Consider the following 22,765-nt stretch of genomic DNA (forward strand, 5'->3'; position numbering starts at 1 on the left):
GTTTATGATGTAACCATGGATATTAAAGTCTCGGAAATCAATCACGCAGTAATTTCAGTTTTCGCTTGAACGTTGACGAAATGCATTTTGGGACCCGTCCGGTTAACCGTAGCAACTGTGGTATAAGTGGGGGGGGGGGGGGGGGGGGTGGGGGGGGGGGGGGGTGAGGCCATGTACACAACATCAGTTTGTCCCATGTTTAAGTGAAATTTAGAAAACGTCTTACTCGTTGCAAAATAGCCATACTCACAGCCCAGATACGACACAAGTACTCGCCGGCCAATCAACTTGTACGTAACTCGCCGGCCAATCAACTTGAACGTAACGAATTGCAAGATATATACCAGGTGGCAGCGAACAAGAACTGAGCAATAATTAATTGGTTCGTTTTCACAACTTATGTGTTTATTTAATCCAAAGTCTTGAAGGCACAGCAGAACAAAGACGCTATGCGCGATCTCTCCTGGAACCTTGTACGGGGCAGATGTAACAGACAATAGGGATATCCCGTTGTACATGTGGGTGTAGCAAGTGTAGGGTCTGGTCTTAAGTCCCATTTCCCTTTCCCTATCGGAATTTCATGACTGACACGAGAACGATATTTGCGGCTGATATCACCAAATAACTCAATATTCCCGTCCCGGCTTGACATGTTTACCATACCATTGACCGGCAACTGACTACATCGAAATATTGCATGCTGTCGACAGACTTACAAACGTACCGTTAATCTTTGCAGGTTAAAAAGTAAGTGCATGCAGTCGTTTTAAAAAAATGTGACCAAAATAACTTGCCGCGGTGAAGAACGATTGCCACAGAGAAAGCTTTTGGGGTCATTCTATAAACCGGGTCGAAACTATATATTCGGCAAAGGGGAGTAGGTAACAAGCGGTCGTTAAATACATTGAAACCTAGTGTAACCAAACAGGGAGAGGTGGACCGATCTCGGAAACAGTTCTGCTGTGGCGATACACCGTTTTCAAGGTCGTGGCATTTTCCAACAAACATCATTTTCAGCTGACATATTTATTGTACGGACGCGAATGTTCCACATAGAAAGGAAAGAATTGTCTTGTGTAGCCTAACATTCAAGTGAACGTTCTAAAAAGGCGTTTATCAGTTTACGAAATAATAATCCATACCCCTTATCACTGAAAACCGTTGTGAAAACGTTATATAGTATATGGTAAACCAACTCAATGCGTGTTTTTCCCCTGTTCGTTATTACGGTTCTAAATATGGTGATAGATCGATCATGAAAATTACGGACACGCGTCTCGAAATTCTATGATTGGTCCATAGTCTGGCCCACAATATGGATAGATCAAGACCTTCGGACACACACGGCTCGACATCGTTGAAAATAATATAACACCATTGTCACAAAATGCCTAAATGTGAAAGGGGCGAAATTATTAACGATGGTTTGCAACAGCTTTGCTGTGACGATGCCGACTGTCTTTTGTTGTCAGCCTACATCAACGCGTGTGCATCAGTCATGTGCCATACGTCTGTGCGCGCGGTGTGCATACAGACATTGAACTGATCCAGAATTGCGTCGCGTACAACCTATTCGCCTAAGCAGACCAACGCGTCCTCTAACACACTCATTTAAATGACACAACTGAGGGACGTTTCCCCGACATTTTAAGTGTAAACACAAATCGAAATCGGACATAATAAGCCATTTCGGTAGAACTACCAACCAAGTTCGACGGATCTGGTTAGAGATCAAAATAGACTTCCGACATTTAAATTAACCAACTGATCGACACGCCCGGAGTCCATCCTGATCTATGTCGACATTGCTTTTGATGTAGCTAGCCCAGTTATCCTAAATTTTAAGTCAAGATTATTTCCACATCGGAATATTTTCTGTAGGGCTTCGAGTCCTAAAGTGTTTAATTCATTTTAAATATGTAAGTCCAAATTATAATTTACATACGATACGATCGCTATATAAAAGTACGTTCTTTAAAACTGTTGTCACTAAGCAATTTGAATGTCGCGACCAGTTACAATTTGTTAGTGTTAGTCCCAAGAAAAGCGCAAGACGATACAATCATCTCGTGCGTTGGATGTCAAAGGGCGTGTTCCGAGATTGGTGGTGTCTTCCATTTTAATACCTGGCACGAAAGAGGTGAAACAATGATTTAAAAAGCGCCGTCCTCTTTTGATGATTTTGGAGGTCAGGCGGCGTGGGGAAAATATCGTCTTTTTATCATTTGACCACGTAGGCGACGCCAAGCCAGCTAATTCACCACACTATCTAAAAGCAACGACACGTACTTCTCGCCACACTTGCATAAAGACACTGATACAAACGCCCATATGCCACACACGGTCGGGCTCAGTGAAATTACGACAACTGGAGACAAGGAAGCTATGCGGAGATCCCCGACTAAAATGTCTGAAACGTCGCTAATTTGCTCTGTGTCATGTCACTGCAGCATGCACCGAGATGCTAAATAGTCTTTACGAAGTAAAATAAGTAAACAACAGCGAACCTTCTAATTGGGGGAACCGCCATTGGCGTCCTTGAGGTTCGTGTTAAACGAGCACAAAATCGGCAGATTAAAACCTAAAAATTCCGATACCCCGTTGGCATTTCCCGAAAAACCACGCAGTATCGATAAAAAACTTCGTTCGTCAAGTGTTACGAACCTTGGTACTGACGTCTTCGAGAAGACTGTCGGATCTTCTGTCGTCTTCGGAACTTCCTGCTCTCGATCCAGCATGCGATCTGAGAGCAAAGAAATAAGCATTAGCCAACATTCACACGTATGCTGAATATAAAGTTCAACAAAATACGGAACACGATTGGGAAGCATCGCGAGCAAATGCATTGCACCGAAACTTCGCTCACTACAAAACTGCCGAATATCAGCACTTACGAAGTCTTTTCGTCTCGAAGACTGTCCAAAAGGGGGGAGCCTTTATCGGTACTGACACCTAAAACTTCCCAAATGTTCCGAGAGGGTCTCTCTGACATGATTTGAAGCGTAAATGGGAGGCATGGAGTGCACGAATAGATCGTAGTCAGAACGAGTTGGTCGAGCTCTCGTATCGCGCCAACACAAAGGTTTCCACCGAGTCGAACTTTCGAATTGTTAAAAGCTCAGTGTCACGTGAGAATGTGAACTAGCCTCCAGTGAACTGTCACAAAAATCCTTGCGAATTTACCTCAAGAAGGCATAAAAACGATATAAAAGCCTTGTGTTGAGAAAAAGCTAGATTTTCACGAGCTTTATCAGGTAACTTACGTCATCTTTGTTTTTGAATCACATTAAACACCGTCAATTAATTATGATTGAAAACGTAAATTCTCCCAAGCTCTCAATTACCCATGCTGCATTGGTCAAGATGGCTACCGTGAAATCAGGATCGATACCCTGTCTCTTCGTTGTGGTATTTCTGAGCTTCGGTAAGGTTGAATGTTCGTTATTATCACCCCACATTTACACAATATAATTAACTTTTCATCTGTAAAATATCTTGTGATTTAGTCTTTTCTTCTACTAGAAATGACGTTTTCAAATTTGACCTTGCTCGCGCATAGCGTTCTTGTCTTATCAAAGGAATCGTAATAGGAGCTTCGTACCATGTAAACGCCAAAATTTCATTCAATTACAAGGAAAAAATCAAAATTTTTTATAGGGGTGAGAAAAGGTAATCATTTTTGACGTCTACGAATAGAAATTATCCGCGTGAAATATTTTTTGACGAAATTTATTTTTTTAAGTACGATGTCTGACCGACCGACCTTTAATCACATGTCTATCTCGTATCGTCATGTGACTACATATATACGCAAGCTATTTAATATATCGTCAAGTTATATTAGTCCCGACCTACCGGTGAAGGAATACATAGCAAGAACAAGAGATTTCTGGATATCGTGAAGGCAATTCTGTCATGTGTCCGTGTCCATATTTGTATTTAAAACAACGGAACATTATATGGGAGACTGTTCCACACGAATAGCTATTTTTAGGCATAGAGTAATGTAGGCCAATTTGTATGCGGGTTATTATCGCAAAAGTCGTATTAACCATGGAGGTGGGAAATGACCAAATCTCACAAAGGCATGGACAGTATAAACGTGACCACTTTAAAGAGGTCATAAATAGTCTTTAATTTGGCACGATTTTACAGATTATCAATATGGTACTTAGGCTAGATACATTCGCTTCAGGGCACCCTACCAAACACGATAGAGTTTTATTCCGCTTCAGTGGAAATGCATGTTTTTTCACAAACCGTTGTCGACGTCGGTTGATGTCGATGACCATTAACATTCGGGGTACTGTAGCAAATCCAATACTAGTATTAGCCATTGAATTGTTTGAAATCAGCCATGATCCTCCCGTGCCTTATAAATTTATCAACTTTTAATGGACGCTACAAATCGTTGAACGATAGATAGGCCTATAGGCCTACGTGTATCAGTTATTCGTTTCACAGTATTCGTGGTGGTCCAGGTAATTTGGTTCAAATTTAACGTAAGCGATAACTTTTACGATAGTCGTCTGGACGACCAAGGCCGCGAGGTCATTTTATTTAAATTTCTAAAGTGTGTTTCGTATAAGTGTCAGAGACAGTACCGGTGGAAGGTACGACATGCACGAGTGTGTGTTTTCCACACCTTTGTACAGCAAGACCGTACCATCTCTGTTCTGAAGGGTCACTTTTCAGGTTATAACTCGTCTTCATTGCTGTCGTAAGTTGAGCATTGCCGTCAGTAAGCTTTGCTGATCCAATGATGCCAGTACCATGTAGCTTACTCATAAAGCATTTATTAAAACCTGTAAAGTCGAATCGCACTTGAGCTACACCCGATTCTTAAATTCAATTTTCCAGGCGGCGATGCAAAGGATAAATATCAACCTCGTTGTCATCGGTGATCAAAGATAATGAACAGCTTTTGTGAAAAAGGTGTCATCCCAGTCGTATTGCGTTTCGTTATTTTTGCTGTAATGGGAACTCCGCATTTCAGAGATCTTGTCTCGCATGAATTATAGAGATGCTTGCTGAGGGTATGGCCTTTGAACCAGACTGTAGCATCGACAATGTGCCCTGCGAATACTGAAATAATACATGGCTTAGCTTGACCCTTATTTCAATGCTGGGACCGGGCACGTCACCACAATCTAACCAATAGCCCAGATTTCACAAGCAGGGATCATTCATCCTTTTTCTAACAGCTCAATAATATGGAGGAGGAACTACCTATTTACAATCATGTCAGACTACATCAGACAAGCGTTCGTCCAACATCGGGTTACCACGAAATTCAATTCATACAAAAATCCACGGTACAATATTGCATGGTTTAGTCATCTGACGCAACGTATTAATGCACAAATAGCACAAAGTGCAATGAAACGTATCCGTTAGCTAGCCGTTATTTGAAAACTTTTTTCGTAACTGTGTGGCATGATAGCTTTAATGCGCCAGTAAGACGACAACACTTCTACTGTAGCTTCTACTCAGTGAAAGTAAATATATTCAATTGAGGCTGGAAAATTTATTGGTTATGCGACAACACAAAAGTATAATTTTGTTTCAAACTATGATCTCATTCTATTGATTTCCGTGTGGATCGCAAAAGGACCACTGTAGTGCGCGTCGATGACGTTCACATAGATTTACTGCAATCACAATTTGTACGTGAAAGTCTGCCGAAAGGATGTGGTTTTAACAAGAATTTAAAATTTATTATCGCTGAACAGTCATTTCGTCTATATTTATGATTTTTGAATGAAGAAAAGTCAGGGAGAAGGGAGAGTGTTTCATCCCAAGCCTATGCAAACCCATGGACCTCCATGGCAAACCGATCGGACCATGTTCATAACGCGTCACTTCTGCGCATGGTCACTTCCACGCGTGTGAATAAAGACGCCATCGCCGAAAGCACACGCGCGCGTGAATCTAGTGCATCGTTTGAACGAGACATGTTCATCAGTAGTCCGGGAGAATTTCTAATGATACTCGTTTAATATTCTATCACTTTCAGATACTCTAAAAATCTCCACTTGGTGTATTTTCCACTCTTGGAGATCAATGTCATTTCCTATAATCATGGAGGTAGAAGAATCTCCATGCTATAATCTAGCCGTAAACTTCAATATGTGTATCGCATTTGTATAACGTTACTGGGAAGGAAGGCAAATGGTTCACTATAGTGACTGGCTTATGGTATGTGGACATAGAAGTAATAAACACCACCGTGCCAAGCCCCCACGTCGCAATTTTTCGAACTAGCAAACTAGGTCACCTACAACTAACGGTTCAAACCGGTCACCCGCATGTAGCCCTACGCTACAAAAAATCATTACCTTCCCCACAGTGAGAGCAACCTTAGATCGAACCCTGTACGTCATACACTGGTGAACTCATATTGCGCGCCAAAATAAATGTATGGGCACCATCACACTATATTTATGTATTGCCGACCTATAATTAACTCAAGCGAAATCGACTGCTTTCACAGCTATAAAACGTATACTTAAAGCCGGTTTTAAATCTAATTGTTTTTAATTTCGAAATTGTAGGAACATCTATACAAACGAAGTTAATATTGACCTGTCTCGCGAAGTGGACCACCATCATAATCCTTCATCACGCGATGAAAAGAGGTCCAGAATACGGGAAAATTCATAATTTTTTTTATGTCGAGCCACTGACGTCATTTATTTACATAGCGCTTGCAAATTTTTCACCTTCGTCGCCATCGTAACAACAGAAATCCCACCAATTGTCCTATTTAATGTTCACTGCAATCCAGTATTACGTAATTTGCAAATATTGGCATTAAATGATGACGATTATGCATACATGATTCAGAGATCCGCCGCCATTGTTTATCCAAAATAAATTGAGATCACGTATATGCCTTGCATTAACTGATCGCTGACGTACATAACGCAGACATACATACAAACAGAAGCACCGTGACACGCGTCACATCAATCTTTATACCTAAGCCGTTTCTTGTTATGGATCAATTGTTCCGATCATTTCATGATGTCATGTCTATGTACTGTATTGAACTTCATGCAGGTAGACACCGCTTCCTCATTAACATAATCACTCGTATGCAGCAATCAAAAGTAACCAAAACAGTTTCAAGAAACTGTACCCCAGCAACGAAGCAACGACTCTGTACAGTCCATGCATTATGATGTGGAAACCGGACTGGACTGAAATGTGGAGATCATATGATCACCATATTTACGGGCAGTTGTGCCAAACCACCCGCATGGAAGTGTAATGAGATGGCATAACCCGTAGTAAGGGAACACGAATCACAACCAATGCTGATCTGAAAGAAAGGCTCAATCTTAGACTCGAAAAAACGTTCTGTGGTTCAATTTACGTTTACAGCCCGAGTTTAAGACAAAATGATTGGTGTAGATTTTGGACGGCATGAAGCGTGTTGGTATGCATTTTCTGGTCGGTTACGTCATACAAACATCCACATACATGCTGACAGTCTGGCACGGCGGTTTCACAAATTAATCAACCAATCAGGGAGAATTTATAGCAGGACGTTGCATGTTAATGGGAAAATTCCTTTCGCGGTTTGAGAAGATATGCACATTCTATATGCGAGTTTCTGTGAGAAGAAAATTTCAGATGACTATGTCGTTTGATAATACCAGTTTAGCATAATCATGGAGGTAGAAGGAGCTCCTTCTACCTCCATGGCATAATTTATTCAGATTTGTGTAGGATATCTTTTGCAAGTCATCCAGACGATAGAACACATTGATAACGTTGGTATAGTTTGGATGTTTCTTGTGTTTTAAAGCCGGGTTCAAGCTTATGACCTTCGTCCCTGGGTGTCTTCGCTTTATCCATAAGTCCCAGACCGAATGAATAATACCAAATTGAACCAATATACCGGACCTGCCAGTGAGTGATGCGTGTGTGCGTCTTTTGTCAATTTGTAAGTCCACTGTCACTGTTAATGAGTTGTATTGTCTTGGTTTGAAAACATTATAATCTCCATGTAAACCAATACTCAGATGCTATATAATCAGCATGGACTGCATTGTTGTTCATTTAAATTGCGTTTACAGTCACCAAGAGCATTTGTTTTTGTAAATTCAAAGTATCACCTGTCAACCTCCTGTCATTTATAAGGGACCTGACCGCTATCATCTTGTGTCATACAAATTTTTGATCGATATTTTGCACGGTGGACCGGTACCAATGCAAAATGTTTTCACAAAGCTGTAGTATTTTATAGAACAAAAACGATCATATATCATGATATCAAAAGTTACAGCTTTATGTCCCAAGTTTAAACCATGATTACCTGTACGTAATTTTGGCGGGAAAACCTGCAGTTGTACGGACTTATACAACATATGTACTGTACCTAGGCTAAGTTTGTAAACAAATGAACAACGATAGGGGAAGAGGTCTTTAATAAAATGTTAAAGCAAAAAAGCATCGGAGCTGGTGTCACCGATATTGTGTGGACGATAACAAGTATACAGGAACTGTATTGTCGCGATAACCAAAATTTGCAATCGGTACCAAAGTGTTCTGCCTAGGGCTCATTGCTGTGTTCATGCTGCGATGAAATACAAAGTCTTCGGTATCAACATTACCTCCATCTCTAACAGCATTTCCGTTACAACAACATTGATTCATAATTATATGATAGCCACCGAAAACCTTTGGTTCATTGGTTCTAATCATTCAGCGAAATACTCTATAAATGCAAATAGGAGATGATAAATGAATGAATACTTCGTTTCTACAGCTCATTGCCTGCCACGGACTACTTATAAGATCGGGGTCAGGTCAGATCAGGTAATTAGACCTTTAAGACTTCACCTGCACACAGTTGTTATCTCTAGCAGGAACTGGTTAGATGTATGTGTCTGTTTGACTATGATCGAATCATACCAATCGAATTATCGATGTTTCCGACTTCAGCATTTCAAATACGGTCCGTTGTTAGTACAGTCGTATATTCGTATAATGTCAGAACACCTGATAAGCAGCTAATCCACACAACCTTACAGTGCCCGATGTGTGCGCACATACACATTCGTAGTATTTATGTATTGATGTAGGTATGTATCTATATATCTATTGATCTATATTTTATGTATGTATGTATGTATGTATGTATGTATGTATGTATGTATGTATGTATGTATGTATGTATGTATGTATGTATGTATGTGTGTGTGTAGGCAGGTATGCATGCATGTATGTATGTATGTATGTATGTATGTATGTATGTATGTATGTATGTATGTATGTGTGTGTGTTTGTACACAGTGTTTCACCTAGACTGTAGGATAGTGGGGTTGCCTCAATTTGGCAAGCCATGTCCCTCTCTGTACCTGTAAAACACTGAAGGCTGGTCAGGCCTTAGTATGAATATAAATACGAAGGGCATTGTTGTCTTGCTGTCGGTAGGTACCAGCAAGTGTTTATAATGGGCAATAGCTTCCCATTGCAGGCCTGACCAACCTTGCCAAATCGAGGCAATCCCACTATTCTACAGTCTAGGTGAAACACTGTGTACATACATACATACATACATACATACATACATACATACATACATACACTCACAGATATATAATTTAATCGGACGATCCGACTTTTCGTAACTGGAAAAATACACGGTTTTATTACGATCCCAAGTGTATATAAGGGTGCCATTTTATACTACAATGCGGTGTTATATGTAGTGTTCGTGTATTGATTGTATGTTCATGACCGCACGTCAACTTACATCACGTATACTTCCTCACTTTACAGCACCTTGCAGAGCGATAGATGAATCGGCAAACTAGCACGTGACTTGATATCAACCTGCCTGCTGTTTGAAATTATCACTTTTATGTTAAATAAGCGCGTTCAAGCTGTCACATGCGACATGTTCGCGTTCGTTTATAATATAAATTTCCGTATACGTTTATCTCGGATAACTGAACAATATACAAAACACTCTCAAAACTAAATGATTACAGGAAAAACTTGATATTGTCAGTGTTGCATTCATGTACAGTATTTCAATAGTTCCGCTGACTGTCTTTGCTTGGTCATTGTGACCGTTAATAAGCTGCTGGGGGCATCTTGAAGACTCCCCAGACAAATTCAAGAAGGTTAAAGCATCTCACCGGACGACAGGAGATGCGTCATGATAATTGTTGAAAAAGGCGTTTAGCGCAAAAAAAATCTGTGACTCATCATAGATGATCATACATATACTTTGTAGACATGACAATGTCTTCGAAAAATTTACTTTCTTCTTCGCCAGAGATTTAATAGCCTCGTTCTCTGTTGCTTGGAATTTTTAAAACCCGTGTCTGGCAGTATACATCTTGTTGTATATCATTGTAGCGGCGTAGTTCTAAGATGCCATACGGTACAGAAATTTGAGGTGTGAACCCTGATGCGTAAATCGATCTGATCCTTAAACTTTGCTAGGTCACGATCTCAGCCTGTTTTTTTCTTACTCTAAGCTGAGCTATTATATCAAAACGATGTGAAAATTAACGGTTCGTAAACAGTCGTCTTCCTCGTCAGAATAAATCGAATTTACTTTGATACATTGATGAGTCAACTGTGTTTGATCGATGAATTCTTAATACACTATAATCATTTCAACCTGAAGAAAGATCATTGATCTATGACATTTTAGTCCAAGGTCACAGAGCTTGAAAAGAGTTTACTTTATTTTAGAGCGAGGAGCTAGTGCTTTTAGTAATTTCCTCGTATAGTACTAACTAGTGACCGAAATCACGTCATATTGGATTGTCAGTGCGGTTCAGTGTTCCGTGTCAACCAAACGGCGGTTTTCTAGAAAGGCATCCAAGGGTCTCTGTGCTGAGGTCGTTTCCGGTAGCAAAGTGACCGTCCTGGTAGCGAAATGCTACCGTCGACTTCCTGCCTGTGATTTTTAGCTCACATTTTTGTATATGTATGTATACCAAAGAGAGCTTATATGGTAGGTCGGCGGCGTATGTATGTATGTATGTATGTATTTACATATCATATATAAATATGTATACATGTTAGTATGTGTGGATATATGTCTCAGTGGCCACGTCAAAAACCTCAAAACCGCGCAGCTACCATCCCAATATCTGGTGTACAGGTGTACCAAGGAGTGGAGATGTGAATTTGTTGAAATAAAGATGCCAGTGTCAAAAATATGCAAATGCGACAAAGGAAAAATCCTGCAAATTGCTAAAACTGTAACCACAGGCCAGATTTGGTGAAACTTGGTATGCAGGTTCTTTATGGTGACTTTAGTAATATTTTTTAAATCGTGGTGAAATTTTGATAGTTGTATTTTGGGGCAATTTTTCCTGTTTGTAGTCAAAAAATCTCTGAAAGCGCTCGTCCCATTCCTTGAAACTTGGTATGCATGATCCTATGGTTGGCCTCTGTCAGATTTGTACAAATTGTGCTGAAATTTTCATATTTGTATTTTTATGTTTTTATTTGGTCAAAAAATCATTTTCTCCCAAAGTTCTTGTTGTATTGCTTTGAAACTTGATACAACCTTAGTTGAGTGTCTTCAAATTGTGATGAAATTTTCATATTTATATTTTTAGGCAATTTTTCCCATCTTGGTCAAAAAATCATTTTCTCTGGAATCGCTTGTCCGATTGCTCGAACCAAATGTGAGCCAAGTGTCGTCACGGTTGATGCTGTGTTTCTGAATTTGTTGTTAATGTAATCATTTTGTGACGGTTTACCAATGATATATCACAAACTTCAAACTTTAAACATCTTTGTTCGGTGTAATTCGAAGTTAACAAGTGACGGCATGAAATGCTATGGCTGTATCTCTACATACTTGAACAGCAAACTGCCTGGGCACCACAGTGTACAACTCAAATGATGGAACACACGATGCACACGGATTTCAAACATACGAAGCGTCATGATTCATGACATGGTCATGTATACGCGGAATGGGTTTGTACTGTAATATTGACAATAGTTATTCACGGTAACTTTTGACTGACGCAGTAACTACATTGATACTGCTTTACATTCTGGTATACATCTCTGGACATCTCCTGGAGATTCATGTATCAAACAAAATCGATAGATCTTCAATGTAATTGTTACAGTAGCACTACTGTAAAAACCCATCGTCACTTGACAACATGATGCCCTGGTTGTTTCTTACACTACCTAGTGTCACCTATAGCAATACTTAGCTACTAAACATGAAGTCAATCAATTCGTTGCACTTTGACTGAAGCAACCAGCAACGATCGTGCGATATCCTCTGTTACCTAGCAAAGCACGACACAATATCGTTTAAATGTCCAGTTGGCTTGTCTACTCCATAGACAAAGGATTCACCGCAAAAGTTCTGAGATGCAACAAGAAAATATACCAGATGAATACAGTAATCTTATTATAGAAATGACGGACGACGCGCTGACGATTATCGTTTATTTATGGGCAAGGGCGAGGGGAAAGCCAAAAATTAACAGGCGAGGCTTGCCGAGCCTGTTAATTTGCTTTCCTCGAGCCCGCGCCCATAAATAAATGTTAATGGTCAGAGCGGAATCTCTTATTTCCATTACATTATCAGTGAACCCAAGAAAACCGTCAAAATTTGCGAAAATTTCCGGAGCGAACGGCCACTGGGCCCAAAAAGCTGAGCAACACCCGACGCACTGTTACGCGCGCTGTAAAAAATTGGCAAATCCGGAGATGTTTTCAGAAAAAAGTATCTCAACTTGACCTACAAGTGCTCTATTTTATTTTGTGATTGATTATGATTGACGTTTGAGCTGTAAAGTTACGATACTTTGAGTTGTAAATCTTATTATTCATATTCACGGGCATGTAAACAACCATTACTGTGTATTTGTGGTCAGTCACGTGGTTCAGCTCGACCAATCAAAATGCGACGGGCAGGGCATGGCAATATAGTGTATGTTTATGGCATGTAAGTGTGTAAAATTTTAGATTCATTTATCACCAACAGAAACACAAAGACTTGTAAAGCTGTTTCATTTAAATTACCGATATCACCGAGCACTATACAAATTTTGTGGGAGCAACAATTTTTAGACTATCAGTATAATGACTGATTCCCTCCAATTTTCGTTACCAGAATCATATCACAACAACAGAAGACAGCCAACGTTTGAAGTGGCACTCGCAGAGTAAATTTTTTTTGGCAGGTTAGGTTCAAAGGTCCTCTCCGTGCATAGAGCTCCATTGAAGCCTTGGTCTCGGTTATCCAAACTGCACTTTGAGGCTCTCATCCGGCCGCCCCTACAGTCTGAGATGGCGCGATACGGACAAGAGCGATGCATCGTGAGAGCAACTGCTCTATGATGTGATATTTATTATGTTTTGAGGCATAGTCTTGGAAATATATCTTCAAGGCTATGTAGAAATGGCTTTCATAGTCCGTTCTTAGTAATGAGGGTAAGCCATGACTTTTACGTCTTGGATCAGTTGTGCTGTACTTGTCCGCAAATTGATCCGAGACATTAAAGTCATATTTCATACTCATTAGAAAGCCACTTTTACATTATACACATATTGATTGGCAATGAGGGCAACAACATACGTCTGTACCCCGAGGGACTGTGAGTCACCCCCAAATCCAGACTGTTTCCCGAGGCCGAAGGCCGAGGGAAACAGTCTGTTTTTGGGGGTGAGTCACAGGCCCGAGGGGTTAAAGACGAATACTGTTGCCCTCATGGCCAGTCAATATGTGTTTTATAACACACCTCATCCACAGTCATGCATAAGAATGTACCATACACAAAACTTGTCGCATGTAATATGTTGGAGTGGTTCGGCAAGAAAAAGTTGGGTTTTTTTCCCGACAGAGTGGCAATACCTCTGCAGAACGTTCAATGCACCTTTGATTATCGGTATCGTCCGTTTCGAGTCCTTGTTGGCAAGCAGTTCTTCTTTAGAAAGTAGGATAAACCGAAAAATTTCTCGATTATCGTTTCGCTCAGCCGCAGACGACATCTTTGTTTACATTCCAGTTGGCGCATGTGTCAGTGTCGTTTTTGACGTCAGCGGGCATCATTTTTCGAAGCTGATGCCTTGCAGGTAACAGTTCCGACAAATGATGCCTGATGACGCCGCCGTTTACGTGGATCAGCACAAAAAGAACGCATCCCACGTGACTATCAAGTGACGAATTATCACACAGACTGCGGATGAGGTGTGTTATAAAGACTCTCGAAACCTAAGATTTCTACAGTCAGAGTGCACACAAGTCTCGCAGTCTGTAACATTGGTCCTTATGATCTGTGTAGCTTGAAATGTATCACACTTACTTTTGTTACGTACAGCTTTGAAATATATCTGTGTAAAAGTGAGTTAAATGTCTATGTGACGTAAAGCCCGGCTTTTGATGAACCCTGCTGTGTCATGAAAACGGCTATCCAATACATATGTCTCCTCGTGAACATAAACTGAAAAGGATGTTAATCATGTTAATGGTCATGCACAATTGGACCGTTAGAAGCCAACGTACACATACAATAAACAAAGAATATTGATCTCACGACTCAGCTAAGTTCGTGGTCGTACTTAATCAAACGGATAATAGGTTTCCGTGAGTTAATAAATGTTGCATTCACAGTATACGACCATGAATTTTAGTCAGGTCCTACAATTGGAATTTATTTTCAATTAGTAACCTCAAAGTCAGACAACATTTGTTGGATTGAGTTTCTGTTTTCTTTTCCTGAGATCACATTTGTTGTGCAACACAATCACTGACTTAGACAAGCAAATTAGTAAAGCGAGTTCTAATACTTCAAAAGGTTGACAAAGTTAATATCATTCAATGCCTCCGTCATGAAATCCTGAAGTTTTAAGAACTCAAGAAGCTAGCTATTTCTACCTCAAGATCATGGGTTATGTATGAATTGCATTCAATACATGTTAAAACTAGGAAAACAAACAACCCATTCGGCACTTGGGCGAAAACAAGTGTGTCGACTGTTTCCACGCTGTCGACTGCCACACTGACCCTCCTGGTACCTTCGATTTTGTTTTGGCAAGTGAGCTACCTTATTGCCAAACAGAGAACCACAAAAGTCAACCCAGCTTATGATACATGGTATTTTTTCACGGATAGTTTATATGTCTTCCCTAGCTATAAAATGCCTGGTATCTCAGAGATGACACACGACAGCTCCATCTTACAAAATTAACGAAAATCATCGGTGAGGCGCCGAAGCGGTTGCGTGATCTATTAACACACAAACAATCAAATACGCCAGTCCGCCCGATGGCTTATGTGTGCAATAATACTTGTTTTATTGTAATTTAAATGGGGCGGGTTCGAGGCTGTGCTGGATATCGTGGGAACGAGGCTACCTTGAGTATTCATTGTTAGCTTTGACCCTCGAGCGTTCTTACGGACTGCGGCTTTAAGCCGGCCGACTACTCCGGTCACTCATTCCGCCGTGGCGGAGCCACGTTTGCCCTTAATTTGGGAATTCCCCCTTATTAATCAAGCTACAAGGCGATTGGAAATCCAATGCGTTCGAACGCTACACAGTTCGTCCCATGAAACAAAGTGCAAAGTCACAAAATCCATGGCCCTCGCATTATGTACTCAGGAGGAGGGCTAGCGCCCACCACCATGTTGGGGGAATCTTGGCGGACTTTGGCTTGCAGCCTGTCAACTGTATTAAAGTAGTTGACCTTGATCCCCCAACACTGTGTCTGTCTCTTATTATTGTTTATTACGTTATTATTGTTGTTGTTTAGTGCTAGAGTAGCCAACAGTTAAGTGTGCAATAATACTTGTTTTATTGTAATTTAAATGGGGCGGGTTCGAGGCTGTGCTGGATATCGTGGGAACGAGGCTACCTTGAGTATTCATTGTTAGCTTTGACCCTCGAGCGTTCCCCACCCTCCACACCAAATCTTAACTTACTAGCGTACGAATTTTTCCCTTCTTCCACTACACTACCTTCTTATAATTCTACCTTGCTCTGTAATTCGTCCGACCCGAGTGGCGGACTTTGGCTTGCAGCCTGTCAACTTGTATTAAAGTAGTGACCTGATCCCCCAACACTGTGTCTGTCTCTTATTATTGTTATTATTACGTTATTATTGTTGTTGTTTAGTGCTAGAGTAGCCAACAGTTATTGTCGAAATAGGTTTCACCAAGTTTATGTTTCGGTAAAAGGAAAATTTAGCTATCAGTTTTGACTTGTTATACAACTGTATGAGGCACCAAAGTCATCCACAGAACATTTTAGAGCTTTTATCGTATTCAGGGAAACCATGCTTTCCAGGCAAGAGTACCTTCGATAATCTTTCCCCTCATTGTATGATTAATTAATTCACTGTAGGGGAGATTCGAATACCGTTGACTGTGGTTTATGAGAAGGCAATGACCTGTACAAAGTTCAAAGTTCAATGAACGATTCTGCATATCACCTAAAATTTACAACAATGAACTCTTTGTTGCTTCCGGCCACTACGTCCTTTCCGAGAGCATTACAAAACGTGGTGACGTACATGTTGATGTGAAGAATGGCTGAACATGCAGTTTAGAGCATGCGCACATCGGAGTTAATTAATCGTACAATTGTTAGAGCATTGACAGTACAGAGGGTTCTTCTACCGATATCATTGCAGGTTCATAGATGACATGTATTGTTTAACCGATAGGACGAATTCGGCACATGTTATCTCAATATTTACACAGAGTCCTTCATTTTAAAACGTGAACGTAACGGGTCACATACATTATTACCATTGACAAACACTGTGATAAAAAGATATAGCTTTCCTTTCTTCAGTGTACGCATATTAACTATCTCTGGTAATATACCGTCATACGTTTTCTGTGGTACTATTCTGTCATAATTTCTAAGATTTCCACGAGCTGCACGTGTAATAAAATATTCCATTCGTCGATACGTGGACTGGACCTTTCCAGATTTCCATTTTTACACAGTTTAACTCTCTTCATAAGGGTATAAAGTTGAGTTGTTTACCAGGAACTTAGGGGTCTTCAGAGGAAATGCTCTCGCAAGACATCCTTTACCTTTCTTACTATATTGATTTTCATTCCCTGAAATAGTCATCAATGTATGAACTGATGAAACCCATACATTTATTATTCAATATGATGTCCTTCCTGTAACATGTCATACTAGTCTGCTATGATTGGCATTTTGTACATTGTCCCCCTCATTACCATGCATTATAATGCCCAGTTATCTAAGGCTTGTCTGTGTGTCCGTGTGTGACTGTGTGACATATAGGTATATCACATATATGAATATATGTAGATATAGGTATACAAGTGCACACACATACATACATACATACATACATACATACATACATACATACATACATACATACATGCAATGCATATAATGCACAGATACGCATCTACTTACCTACCTACCACACACTTATTCATTGACTGTACTGAAATATTACACCATACTTTTACGGAAATACGTACATGCTCACATTCATGAATACGAATTGACTCCTCCATAGCACACATGCACTCCTGTGTACAGATACATATAGCACATGGACGTCTCTATAAGTCATGCTATTTTCGTAGGAGAAAACCGTAGAAGAGAAAATTTACTCAAATACGATTTTTTCGGTTCAAAAATGACGAGGGTCGGTTGGTTGGAATTACTTGCCCGTCGTACACTCTTCATCACCCAACGTCATCCAAGTAACATCACAATCGCCATCATCTAACGTCATCCATGTAACATCACATTCACACTCACCAACATCAAACGTCATCCATGTAACATCACACTCACCATCATCTACCGTCATCCATATATTATCACGCTCGCCATCATCCAACGTCATCCCTGTAACATCACTCTCGCCATCACCCAATGTCATCCATGTAACATCACACTCACCATCATCAAATGTCATCCATGTAACATCACAATCGCCATCATCTAACGTCATCCATGTAACATCACACTCACCAACATCAAAGGTCATCAATGTAACATAACACTCACCATCATCTACCGCCATCCATGTAACATCACGCTCGCCATCCAACGTCATCCCTGTAACATCACACTCGCCATCACCCAACGTCATCCATGTAACATCACACTCACCATCATCAAATGTCATCCATGTAACATCACACTCACCATCATCTAACATCATCCTTGTAACATCACACTCACCATCACCCAATGTCATCCATGTAACATCACAATCGCCATCATCCAACGTCATCCATGTAACATCACATTCACACTCACCAACATCAAAGGTCATCCATGTAACATCACAGTCGCCATCATCTAACGTCATCCATGTAACATCATGCTCGCCATCATCCAACGTCATCCCTGTAACATCACACTCGCCATCACCCAACGTCATCCATGTAACATCACACTCACCATCATCAAATGTCATCCATGTAACATCACAATTGCCATCATCTAACGTCATCCATATAACATCACACTCACCATCATCAAATGTCATCCATGTAACATCACACTCACCATCATCGAACATCATCCTTGTAACATCACACTCCCCATCACCCAACGTCATCCATGTAACATCACAATTGCCATCATCTAACGTCATCCATGTAACATCACATTCACCATCATCAAAGGTCATCCATGTAACATCACACTCGCCATCATCAAATGTCATCCATGTAACATCACACTCGCCATCATCAAATGTCATCCATGTAACATCACACTCGCCATCATCAAATGTCATCCATGTAACATCACAATCGCCATCATCTAACGTCGTCCATGTAACATCACACTCGCCATCATCAAATGTCATCCATGTAACATCACACTCACCATCATCAAATGTCATCCATGTAACATCACAATCGCCATCATCCAACGTCATCCATGTAACATCACACTCACCATCATCAAATGTCATCCATGTAACATCACAATCGCCTTCATCTAACGTCGTCCATGTAACATCACACTCACCATCATCAAAGGTCATCCATGTAACATAATTGCCATCATTTAACGTCATCCATGTAACATCATAATTGCCATCATCTAACGTCATGCATGTAACATTACAACTGCCATCATCTAAAGTCATCCCTGAAACATCACACTCGCCATCACCCAACGTCATCCATGTAACATCACACTCACCATCATCAAATGTCATCCATGTAACATCACAATTGCCATCATCTAACGTCAACCATGTAACATCACACTCGCCATCGTCTAACGTCATTCATGTAACATCACACTCGCCATCATCTAACGTCATCCATGTAACATCATAATTGCCATCATCTAACGTCATGCATGTAACATTACAACTGCCATCATCTAAAGTCATCCCTGAAACATCACACTCCCCATCACCAACGTCATCCATGTAACATCACAATTGCCATCATCTAACGTCATCCATGTAACATCACACTTACCATCACCCAACGTCATCCATGTAACATCACAATTGCCATCATCTAACGTCATCCATGTAACATCACACTTGCTATCATCTAACGTCATTAATGTAACATTACACTAACCATCATCTAACGTCATCCATGTAACATCACACTCGTCATCGTCTAACGTCATCCATGTAACATCATAATCGCCATCATCTAACGTCATCCAAGTAGCATCACACTCGCCGTCATCTAACGTCATCTATATAACATGCCATCATCCAACGTCATCCAACATCAGACTTTTTAAAAGTCGAAAAGTTGTACAAATGGCAAGCGCCTAATTTAAATATTCATTCGTACTCGGATAAACGTTTTACAAATTGTTTATTTCTTTTTTTTATTAAATAATTAAACCATTACAGTTTTCGCAATGGATGCAACCAAAGAGTTGCATTTCGAGGTAGTAATGCAGAGTTTCCTCAGTGATCAACATTGATTACAACTGCTGCCCTTACCATAAATAAACAAGCACAGTTCATTGTCAGGTTCACTACAATTTGCGCTCCGCAAGTTTACATAGTGTTTGGTCACAGTGATACATTTTCCCAGTGTGCTACGCGGTTAGGCTTTAAGATTGTCTCACGTTATGCGTAGAATAGAATTACTTTCAAAGAGCGCCACTCTACAGTGCACAGCCTTTCTATATTATGACGTCGTTGTTGCGTATTGAAAATGATTGGTTGTGCCTTCTGACGACACGTGTGCCAGGCTTTTTGCACCACCGGTCATTGATGTCGCTATCTCAGTATTCAAAACGTGATATGCATGCACAAAAAGACTGATATGACAGCCTTGACCCGCCATGGACGGAATAACTCCAAAAGCTCTGCAACGCTGTCAGTTTCATCGGCTTGGTCGCTTTCTACAATTTTTTTACAAAATGGAAAAAAGAGACGCATGCGTATCACTAATATGACGAGAGTATCTCCTTTTTTCTGCCGTCCGACTGCCATAACAGTCCCCTTTATTATTCGTTTGTCTGAGAGCCGTTTGCGTTAAATAACGCCGTTATGTTGCGAAGAATCTTTTAGGTTGAAGAACTATGGAAACGATTTTATACAATCAGACAACACTCATGTTAGTAATTACAGACAATAATGTCAGCATCGTCAATATTTATCAACCTACCAGTAGGAGGGCTAACTGAAAAATTTTGCCGTTGTGTTTTTGTTTGTTCGTTTGTTTGTTTGTTTTAGTTCCATGAAATAGGCCTGCAAGCATGAGCATGATTCCTTTATAGAACAGATGCGTCACTTTTTTCGTGCCTGCATCATGTTTTAAATACCGTTAGTAGAAGCATTGGGATCTAACTTTAAAACACGGGCGTTTTGAAAATGTAATTTATGAAAAGGATTATCTCAAAACAAACAAAAAACAAATGTTGTTCACCAAATTGACACTTTATGTGTACACGGAATGAATCGTTTGAATTGTGAATAACTGTTTTGTTTTGTAAGCATGATAACAGTTTTGTATAATTAATTATCAAATTTTGTGTGATGTTAACATGAGAGTCAGCTTGCAGTGGTTTGATAAAGATACAATGAGTGTGGCAGTATGGCGTATACCTACAGCATGTAGGTCGCTTGTTAATAATACCTTATTTAGAGCATTACGTTTACAGCTGTGTCGTACTACACGCCAGTGAAATGGTGGAAGTATTACAACACCAAATGCCACGCAACATAATCCGCAGACCGATAACACAAACACCAACCTACAATGTGCACTGGTCGCTGACCACGTGACGCAAGATTCGATTAATCATCGGAATGAAGCAACTTATCCTAGATGTTACAAGTATTGTTATTGGTCTTCAAAAGCTTGTAGGCTGTTTAGATTGGATGGCGGCGAGCACTTTTAAGCTGTTTAGATTTGATGATGATCAATATCTACCTTGAATAATATTGAAAACGAATCCTAACATCCCCGGGCTAACATCACGTAATAATTCATGCCAGGTCAGTCTATCCATGGTGCTAAGACAGGGACAGTGTTTATGCCAGTGTCAGTCTAATCCATGGAGCTAAGACAGGGACAGTGTTTATGCCAGGTCAGTCTATCCATGGAGCTAAGACAGGGACAGTATTTATGCCAGGTCAGTCTATCCTTGGAGCTAAGACAGGGACAGTGTTTATGCCAGGTCAGTCTATCCTGGAGCTGAAGACAGGGACAGTGTTTATGCCAGGTCAGTCTATCCGTGGAGCTAAGACAGGGACAGTGTTTATGCCAGGTCAGTCTATCCATGGAGCTAAGACAGGGACAGTGTTTATGCCAGGTCAGTCTATCCTTGGAGCTAAGACAGAGACTATTTATGCCAGGTCAGTCTATCCTTGGAGCGAAGACAGGGACAGTGTTTATGCCAGGTCAGTCTATCCATGGAGCTAAGACAGGAACAGTGTTTATGCCAGGTCAGTCTATCCTTGGAGCTAAGACAGGGGACAGTGTTTATGCCAGGTCAGTCTATCCTTGGAGCTAAGACAGGGGACAGTGTTATGCCAGGTCAGTCTATCCTTGGAGCTAAGACAGAGACTATTTATGCCAGGTCAGTCTATCCTTGGAGCGAAGACAGGAACAGTGTTTATGCCAGGTCAGTCTATCCATGGAGCGAAGACAGGAACAGTGTTTATGCCAGGTCAGTCTATCCTTGGAGCTAAGACAGAGACGTGTTTATGCCAGGTCAGTCTATCCATGGAGCTAAGACAGGGACAGTGTTTATGCCAGGTCAGTCTATCCGTGGAGCTAAGACAGGGACAGTGTTTATGCCAGGTCAGTCTATCCATGGAGCGAAGACAGGAAACAGTGTTTATGCCAGGTCAGTCTATCCTTGGAGCTAAGACAGAGACTATTTATGCCAGGTCAGTCTATCCATGGAGCTAAGACAGGGACAGTGTTTATGCCAGGTCAGTCTATCCTTGGAGCTAAGACAGAGACTATTTATGCCAGGTCAGTCTATCCTTGGAGCGAAGACAGGAACAGTGTTTATGCCAGGTCAGTCTATCCATGGAGCTAAGACAGGAACAGTGTTTATGCCAGGTCAGTCTATCCTTGGAGCGAAGACAGGGACAGTGTTTATGCCAGGTCAGTCTATCCATGGACCTAAGACAGGAACAGTGTTTATGCCAGGTCAGTCTATCCTTGGAGCGAAGACAGGGACAGTGTTTATGCCAGGTCAGTCTATCCATGGACCTAAGACAGGAACAGTGTTTATGCCAGGTCAGTCTATCCGTGGAGCTAAGACAGGGACAGTGTTTATGCCAGGTCAGTCTATCC

At 40.7% G+C, this 22,765-nt stretch overlaps 2 protein-coding genes across 4 annotated transcripts in view; one reads left to right on the forward strand and one right to left on the reverse strand.

The window, feature by feature from the left end:
* The window catches only part of LOC139119487 (uncharacterized), a 100,611-nt gene extending 97,504 nt beyond the window's left edge, over window positions 1-3,107 (reverse strand). For 2 of the 3 annotated variants that reach the window (XM_070683334.1, XM_070683329.1), the window contains exons 1-2: window positions 2,895-3,101; window positions 2,665-2,743 (exon numbers count right to left, since the gene is read on the reverse strand). In XM_070683334.1, coding sequence (XP_070539435.1) covers window positions 2,665-2,743; window positions 2,895-2,992 — 177 coding nt within the window. In that variant the 5' untranslated portion in view covers window positions 2,993-3,101. Of the gene's footprint in view, window positions 1-2,664; window positions 2,744-2,894 lie in introns of all 3 variants that reach the window. The other variant, XM_070683331.1, reaches the window with a different exon arrangement.
* Window positions 3,108-3,122: 15 nt separating this feature from the next.
* LOC139119495 (renin receptor-like) overlaps window positions 3,123-22,765 on the forward strand; it is a 51,155-nt gene continuing 31,512 nt past the window's right edge. Inside the window, exon 1 of the mRNA XM_070683351.1 lies at window positions 3,123-3,424. Coding sequence (XP_070539452.1) covers window positions 3,307-3,424 — 118 coding nt within the window. The 5' untranslated portion in view covers window positions 3,123-3,306. The remainder of the gene's footprint in view (window positions 3,425-22,765) is intronic.

The sequence above is a fragment of the Ptychodera flava genome, chromosome 19, assembly GCF_041260155.1.
Source record: "Ptychodera flava strain L36383 chromosome 19, AS_Pfla_20210202, whole genome shotgun sequence".
In the NCBI taxonomy this organism is placed as follows: Eukaryota; Metazoa; Hemichordata; class Enteropneusta; family Ptychoderidae; genus Ptychodera; species Ptychodera flava.